The sequence below is a fragment of the Mytilus galloprovincialis genome, chromosome 8 (genome assembly GCF_965363235.1).
Source record: "Mytilus galloprovincialis chromosome 8, xbMytGall1.hap1.1, whole genome shotgun sequence".
NCBI classification, from domain to species: Eukaryota; Metazoa; Mollusca; class Bivalvia; order Mytilida; family Mytilidae; genus Mytilus; species Mytilus galloprovincialis.
In genome coordinates this window covers 35,151,936-35,161,337 of record NC_134845.1, presented here as the reverse complement: position 1 = coordinate 35,161,337, position 9,402 = coordinate 35,151,936, and the positions used below count along the sequence as shown (strand labels likewise).

General features: G+C 31.8%; 1 protein-coding gene across 1 annotated transcript in view; it reads left to right on the top strand.

Moving 5' to 3' along the window:
- Window positions 1-146: 146 nt before the first annotated feature.
- The window catches only part of LOC143085658 (arginine--tRNA ligase, cytoplasmic-like), a 120,364-nt gene continuing 111,108 nt past the window's right edge, over window positions 147-9,402 (top strand). The window contains exons 1-2 of the mRNA XM_076262142.1: window positions 147-297; window positions 2,210-2,356. Coding sequence (XP_076118257.1) covers window positions 256-297; window positions 2,210-2,356 — 189 coding nt within the window. The 5' untranslated portion in view covers window positions 147-255. The remainder of the gene's footprint in view (window positions 298-2,209; window positions 2,357-9,402) is intronic.

The window sequence follows — 9,402 nt, the reverse complement described above, 5'->3', positions numbered from 1 at the left end:
AAAATATTTGTATGTATCTCAAAACAAGAGATACCAATATAAATCTTATTTCAAAAATTGATTTAAAAATGAATTGAAATAGTACTTCAAAGTGAGTATGTTCTAACATAAAGAATTATTTACTTCTTTAAATACGTTATTATCGTTTACTATGAATTTCATCAACCGGAAGCGGCTTATTCAACGTGGTGAAATTCGTCTGTCAAAAATACAGAATAGTATACTCAACCTGTAAACTACCTTCCTCGACTAAAAATGTCAGATATATCTATTTTAACAGCTCATGCAGAACAGGCTGTGAGTATTCATCAAAAGGTGTTCTCAAAATCTGTCTACGACATTCAATATAATTTTTAAAAACATTCAACTGTTCATCAACTCACCATACATTGCACACTTGGTATATTGAGGGATAATAAGTGAACTGACAGATTCAATGTACATAAATCTGACTGCACTATAATTTAAGTCCGCATGCTATAAGTAACTATGGAAATAACATAGAAATACATGAAAAGGGACTAAAGTACTTGAAAGAGGGTAGTCCAAATAATTATGACGTCTTGAAAGGCTATTATAATTTTTTTCTATCACGCCTTACTCAAAGAAAAAAATTATAATAGCCTTTCAAGACGTCATAATTATTTGGACTAGAAAGAGGGTAGTAATGGGGATCCAGTCCGGCTTCAAACCGATCCGGCGCCAAGTCAATCCGGCTCAAAGTCGATCCCTCCCAAGTCAATCCGGCCCAAAGTCGATCCCTCCCAAGTCGATCAGGCCCACGTCGTTCTGGCCCATAATAAATGATAAGGAATCAATTATATAGACTTTTAATCAGTATAAATGGAATTTGTAAAAAGTATCAATGATCATGATGATGGATGATGGCTCCGTGTTGAAGACTGTACCTCGACCTATAATGGATTACATAAAAATAATTGGTGACTTGGATGCAGAGTTGTCTTATTGGCACTAATACCACATCTTCCTATATCTATGGTTGCAAAAAAAATAGAAGCTTAATCCATTTCAAGACGTCATAACTATTTGGACTAGCACTAGCTATATAGAGACTATTGACATGATTAATGACATTATAAAAATACAATTTTATGTACATGTGCCGTGGTATGATTGTTAACAATGCAAGACAACTATCCACCAAAGTTCAAAGTGGGTCTCATGGGGTCTAAGCATAACATGGGATTGCCGATTTTTGTAAGCGTGAAAGTCACAAATTATTGTGCTGTGAAAACAGGTCATGAAGTCTAGCATTGTATAGCGGGACATGGGAAATTACAAAAAAATGAGAATTGCTTGATGTACAGAGTGTAAGCGGGATACAGGAATCTGACAAAACAGTAAGCGGGATACAGGAATCTGACAAAACAGTAAGCGGGATCTGAGATCAAAACCCGCTAGGGGATCCCTTCAAAAGAAATGGATGTAAGCAATTATAGAAAGACAATGGCCAATGATGGTACTGCCTTCAACAATGAGAAAAACCCATAGTTTTATCATGTTTATGTTAGCTCTACATATTTAGTGCTATTTAGAGTACAATGTGCTTAGTTCAAATAATTATGACGCCTTGGAAGGCTGTTTTAATTTTCGTTTTGACGCCTTGTGGGATAAAAAAAAAAAAAATAGAGAAAAAACACAGCAGATTATCTGGTCTAGCATACATGTACTAGAGTACAATACTGATTATTTGTTTAGTTTTTGTTTTACACCTCTCTTAGTTTGGGAGGAGGTACAAATGTATGAAAGTGTCACAAAACTAGATGAAAATCTAGCATGAAAGTTGAAGCTAAAACCTTAGTTTATTGCCATATATGTATGTTCATACCCCAAGGTTCCTGGTCAAATATCATTGGAGAAAATTTCATGAATATCTGTTAATAACCTTATGTGACATAAAGGTATACAATGAAGACATATATTTTTAGAAGCCTGAGGCCCAGTGGTCTAAGTAGTGGAATGACTTTATCACCAGCCTGTTATTAAACACGTTAGAATGTGAGTTTAAATACTCCAATTTCATTTGACTAGGAATATCAGTTTTCTTTACTGCAGGACCTGGTTCTCTCTGGTCACTCCGTGTTCCCCCACCAATAAAAACTGACATCCACACAATAGTGCATTAGTGCTGAATGTGGAATTAAACTCCTACTTATCAATCAATCAATCAATTCTATATATTTTACAGGAAGCTGAAATAACTAGATTAGAAGATGAAATAGCAATCCTACAAGACCCACAAAAAGCATTAGCAGCTGGAGTTATCTCCCCTGAACTAGAGAAATTGAGATCAGAAAATGCTAAACTGCGATATCAAATCAATCATCTTAAAAGGGTAACTTACAATTGATGTATGCATGTTGTATTGAGATATGATTATGAATCAAATTAAGATAAAGAAGAGCTTGATTATGTTTTTAGCAGACATGTAATTATCATTTTAACATTTTATGCAATGTAGATTTTGTAGTCATGATAAGCATGATAAGAAATTCCTCTTTCTCGTATTGTCTGACCATCTTTTATTTAAATGGGGCATCAAGGAAAAAGTGGTATTGGTTAATTTTTGATACACCATGATAGCCAAGTTTTAAAGTATTCAGGTGTGTTGATAAGTCGTTATCCTAAGGCTATTTTTTTCTTATTTTTTCTGTAGACTTATCTTTCATTTTTTATTACCATGCATTGTCAAGCTTGGTAACTCTCAATTGTTTCTTAGTAACTCAATGTACGATGCTGTCCCCATACTGAACCTTCTGACCTTGTTTGTTTACAATCAAATTTCAATGGCGTCAAAATCACGTGATGTCAATTCGTTCTACCCAATCAAATTGCTCTACTGTCAACTGGGGAATTTTTCAGTCTACAGCAATTACGTTATTTCTTTGTGGGATATTGCTTTAAAATAGTTTGCAATAATTTTGGGTTTTATTTAACAGGAAACCTCATTTTTTGCCATCCCTTTCGACATAAATGGAATTTTGTATGAATATTTACCTACAGTCATGATGGTCAGAATATCGATCTTTTTATAATGAATAAAAAAAAAAATCCATGAAAAATAAATGTAAATTGTTTGTTATTAACCTACTCTATATTCCTGTACAAAATTATGGCATGGACATCGTTTTTTTTATATAGTTTTCCTCTCATTTTGGTTGGGCTTTTTTCGCGGGAAAATCACGAAAGTCATAAGGAGCATGTCATTTTAAAATTCCTAAAAATACGATTTGCTTGACCTATATTGCCTGCCACAAGATTGATGATGCTGAATGGAATGTACATAAAGCAATGGAGGCCGGAAGTGGGATTTGGTGAAGTTCTAGAATGTTTTTAGACATGCAGAAGTCGGGATTGAAACGGGCATTAGAAAATTGGCATTTTTTAGCAATAATTGAGAACAACAATGAAAACTTACCTTAAGAAATATTTTTTTATTCAAAATTGCAGAAAAAACGTATTCTGCACTGTTTTTCTACGCCGGAAGTAGCATAGTGACGTCACTACGTAGTTTCCCCGTGTGTTAGGTTCAAACACAAATACCTAACGAACTGACAAGATGAACGATTTAAGACTACGGTAGGATAAGTCATTTGTAAGTGTTTCTGCCAAAATATATATGTATGCAAATATGGTCAATAATTCTTTAGCATGTTTAGAAATATTACACACCAGGCGTCTTTTAATTTTCATTATACGAAAGCATACATCATGAATATATATATATATTTTTGAATGGTTTTACATTACTAATTTTTGTCCCCGAGGGTATCACCAGCCCAGTAGTCAACACCGAAGTGTTGACATGAATATCAATAATGTGGTCATTTTTATAAATTTCCTGTTCACAAAACTATGAATTTTTCGAAAAACTCAGGATTTTCTTATCCCAGGCATAGATTACCTTAGCTGTATTTGGCACAACTTTTTGGAATTTTGGATCCTCAATGCTCTTCAACTTTGTACTTGTTTGGCTTTATACATATTTGGATTTGAGCGTCACTGATGAGTCTTGTGTTGACGAAACGCGCGTCTGGCGTACTGAATTATAGTCCTGGTACCTTTCACTACTGGACGAAAAAACAACTGTCCATGCATACCAGTAACAGTCGTTGTACGACTGTCTTAGTCTGTAAAAGACAAGTAATGACTGTCAAATCGGTCATATTTCGTTGCAACAGTTCATTTATGTCTGTCCCAACTTTTCTACGGGTTGTAAAAGTCAAAAAATGCTACCATCAGTCATTTCAGAACTGTTGCAGTGGTTAACGGTGTTGTCACAGTCAAAATCTATTCATTACAGTCTTTCTAATAGTTGTGGCAGTTGCATTATGTCCGTCCCAACCTTTTAATAGTTGGGACAGTTCAAATTTGTTTGTGTCAACTTTTCAGACGTTGATGCAGTCAAAAAATGTTTGTCACAACGTTTTTAGAGTTGAGACAGTCGTTAAATGTTTATTACAACTTTCTTAAGGTTGGCACAGTCATTAAATGTTTATTACAACTTATAAAAGGTTGGCACAGTCGTTAAATGTTTAAAACAAACACTTCATAGGTTGATACAGTCGGTAAATGTTTTAATACAAATATTTTAGCGTAACGGTAGTCCATCAGTGTAAAAAAATCACGTCTCACCCGGCTCTCAAGATTTGATTTTGTTGTGAAATATTCCATTATTTATACTATTATCGTCTATTGTGCGATTGTAAACTTGTTTTGCTGTTTATTCATTTATTTTACGATCGTTGTTTGTCTTTTGTCGTTTTCCATTTATTGCCGTAGCATTGTCCGTTCATTTTTGGCAGTCATGTGCGTTTGACTTTAAATAATCCTTTTGATATCCTTACTTTTTATTTTATAATATCTGTTTTATAACATTTTCGTTCATAACTGGTTTTAAAAACCAAAAGCTTTCGTTTAAAAAAGAGTTGTAATATTATTGCAGAAGAATGAGAAGATGGTAATGGATTCATTCAAATTTATACTTGAAAAAGTTTTAATTAATTCTTAGCAATAGAAAAATGTACAAGGGTGTACCTGAAATAAATTTAAAGATTATGACTAAGTTACCAATATTGTACAGCATAATAAAACAGTTTTAATCCGAATAACACCCCGAGGTACATTTCCGATGATTAAAAAAATAATTAGTAAAATCTGTCAAGTTTCATTAAAAACGGATAACAATTCTTCACCGTAAACGATTTACCCATTTTATTTTTTTGTCGGCAAAAACGGACCTCAGGTCGGCAAACTAAATTTTTACACAGGTAACTACAGATGTTCGACCACATGTTCATTAATCTGAGCTGGAAATTACAATCGGTGAGTAGAAATTATCAATATTTTAAAGCATGTTTATCGAATAATCATGGATTCATAATTTTGAAGGGAAAAATGTGCACATTTCATTTGTCAACTTACAAGTTACAGACCTTACAATTTGTTCTCATTGGCGGATCCAGGGGGGGGGGAGTGTTCCGAGGGTTGGAACCCCCCCCCACCCCTTTTATTTTGGCCGCTCAATGCATTTGAATGGGGACATATAGTTGGACCCCCCCCCCCCCCCTTTTGTCCTGGGTTGGACCCTCCCACCCCCCTTTTTAAAATGGCTGGATCCGCAACTGATCCTACGGAATCTATATTGAGATACTATGATAGGCTATATAGCTATGAATCGAAGTTCTATATTACCACACTTGTGCATAGTTGCATATTCCAGGGAAAATATCTATAGGCTTTGAGTTTGAGCTTGTTAAAATTCAATGTGCATCATAATTTAAATCATTGAAAGTCATAAAGGACACCGTTCCCCTCCCCCTATTATCATGTGTATTTCATTTATTATTTTGCATACATCACCCTGAGAGGAATACAAAAAAGGTTACTCTATTGTCTATACCTTCCCCTTTTTTGTGGGAAAAATTTGGTCGATTATATAGGGAATCACTCAAGCATGACTGGATCTTCCCCCTTAGGACAGTCCGCGGCCTCTCTCCCTTATGAAAAGTTCTGGATCTGCCACTGACCTATACATCATTTAGTGTACATATTGTATGTGGTCCTAAATTTGTATGAAATACTTGTCACTGGACATTTTAATATAACCAACAACCAACTGATCTTTACATGTACGTATCCATATACATGATATAAATGTGTTTTTTATTATGCTTATGCTGGATTACTAGTATTTCCCTGGTTTTGCTTTATCAGCTGATAGTTTTTCTTCTATTAAGAATTCATTGTGATGTCACAATTTAAAAAAAAAACATGCATAGTACAAAAACATATGATTTGATCATAAAATGTTATGAAAATTATTAACTTTAAGATTAAATAGTGACTTATTTAGCAAGTGTCCACTTACATTTAGATTTTGAATAATTTTCAAATCATGGACAACAAAACATTAATATATATTTGTTAATATCAGGCATTGAAAGTGAATAGGTATTTTAAAAATGGTTTAAAATAGCATTAATCATCAAAATAAAACAATAGTATTAAATTAATGTTCCTGAAACAAGGCACAGAGTCATAAACAGTTGCCATTTAAACACAGTTGATTAAACAAATTGTACTAATTCAATTAGTAATTGTTTTATCATGTACTACATTGTTTAAAAAAAACACATACATGTATTAAAAAAGCAAAGCTAGCATCATACTTTTATTCGTTTTTAGATTTAACATAGAATCTATATTATATCACTATAATTTGTTAATTCTTTAAACCGTCCTCAACTATATATTTTCATGTGGAATTTTTATATAAATTGTGCCCTGTTAGCATTGTTTTTCAAAATTCATTTGTGCCATACTTTACTTGTTATCTAACTTACAAGTAGTAACATTCAATGGTCTTTTTATTTATTCCGCAATGATTAAGGACCTTCTAATCATGAGTCATATTTTTTGACATGCATTCAATTGTGTTTTGGTTACTTTATTGTTGCCTTTTTGTTGGGTTGATGCATCATTGATATATCCAACATCTCCTTTGATCATGTGCATTCACATGCGACTGCAGATTTCCTACATAATCATGATAATTATTTTATGTTAACATTCAATATGTCAGGAAAACATAACAAAAAAAAATATTTTTTTATGTTAACATTGTAAAAACTTTGTTTAAGTATTTTATTTTATAGATATAGTACTATCCAGTAAGTTGGCATAAAATTTACTGTGTTAACTGCATTGTACATGTTGTATCTACTAATTTAGTCTAAAAAAAATTTTTATTCAAATTCAAAATAAATAATTAAAATATTTACTGAATATGACCATGCAAATGTGACATTAAAATAGGTAATAATCAGGATGTTAAGACTGGATAGGTAATAATCAGAAATTCTTATATACATGATGTAGCTAATATACAAATTAAGACACAATAGTTTATTGCCCTGGGGATGATATTTAATCTGTCATTGGTATAATGATATGATTTTTTAATAATGTTCACAAATTATCATGATTAAAATTGTCCCCTTCAAAATTTTGATGACTTTTTCAAAACAAATTATAATTTAAGAAAAATATGAAACAGCAGGATATACTATTATTTTGGATATAAAAATGCAAATTTTAAAAGTAATCTGAATATTGATTTATTAAAATAAAATTGGGTAAATAACTAAATTAAATAAAAAAAGTATTGTCTGAGCTGCAAAGCATTATTTAATGCAAGCTGTAATAAAAAATGAATAAGTAAAAAGTATTCAGGGTAACACAAAAGATGTAAACATTATTAAACTCAAGGATTTAAAACATTAACTGGGATGGTTAAGTCTTGGAACAATATATTTACATCACAAAGGTTTATTCATTATATATGCAGTGGACACAGGTAAAGTCAATATCATATACATGTATATATAGTAACAGTGCATTTATTTATTTATTTTATTTTTTCATTCCTTAAACTTTTCTTTGTCATGTTTGTAGTATCAATATATTTCATAATTAAAATGAACAAAAGAAATAACCTGTTGTGTTTTAGAGAGGAATAAACTATGTCATGATGTCAAACTTTAAAGAATTGATGAAATAAAGTATGGTGTGAGCCTCAATAAGACAGTAACCCTTCAATGAAAGTACACAATCACACTTAAAAAATAATTAATGCAGGAAAAAAGACAACACTATATAGAATTTAGACCGCCTTAAAAGATTTATTTTTCTTGTTAATAGGGATTTGAAAAGAGAATTGTATTAGTGCTAGAATTTTTTGGTCAATCAAATGAGAAGTGCTAGTTTTATCTAGGTAAATACAGTTATTGTAATTAACTTTCTTATTATTGCACAATGTATATACATGTAGTATTATATATTTATTATTAGCTAAATATTTACTGTACTTGAGTCTAAATGTATATTTTATTTTGTAGAATCATACTGAATATGTATTGGTTTGACCATGATTCCCACTTAGAATATGACGCCTGCTAGTACATGTGCACTTTGATGCATAGGAAATATAGATGTCACTGAGTCGCTCTTATAGCTGCAAATTGTGAAACAATGGATTAATTCATTATTTTATGCTAGTTATCTATTGTTTTTGGAAATAAAGAATAGGGCTTGCAGCATTATTCAATGATAATGATGTGATGTTCTGATTAAATTGAACAAGAAGAAAATTGTACCTTGTACAAATAGGAAACTTACATATTGTATTAAAGGAGGACCACATTACTGGAGGACTAAATACAGGATTATCATGATAATTATTAATTTGCTATCAATCATGATCAATTGTGAATTTGGAATAACAAAATTCTGTAGTTGCAGTGCATTTTAATAGTGCAATCATACATGTACATTGTTTCTGAATTCCATGAATACCCAGGATAATTATTCATTTGAAATAGCAATTTGGAATAATGAAAATTCATAGTTTCAGTGAATACTACTAATAATAGTGCATCATATCTGAATTCATGAATACTTTTAATTAGTGGATTTAATATAATAACGATATCATGAATATGGATAATGTGAATTTCTAGTTCAGTGAAATTTACAAAACAGTACATGTATATCAGATCTGAAGTTTATGTTGGCATTGCAATTGTTAACTACCACCAGCGTGTCCATGGTGTGTAAAAAGATCTTAACCAACTATGAGGGTCTCGTGCAGTCCGTGTCAATTGTTTAGTGTCAAATGACTGCTTGCTTTACTTATAAATTATTAAAGTATGAATTAGAATTAAATAAAGATCTTGATTAGCATGATTAGTGGCCAAGTATTTGAAACAAATAAACCATGCATGTACTTTAAAGTATAATTTTATTATCCCACCTGCAACAAAAGTTGAAGTACATGCATTCAAGAAATTGGTATTACAATCTCAGAGCTCCAGATAAGCT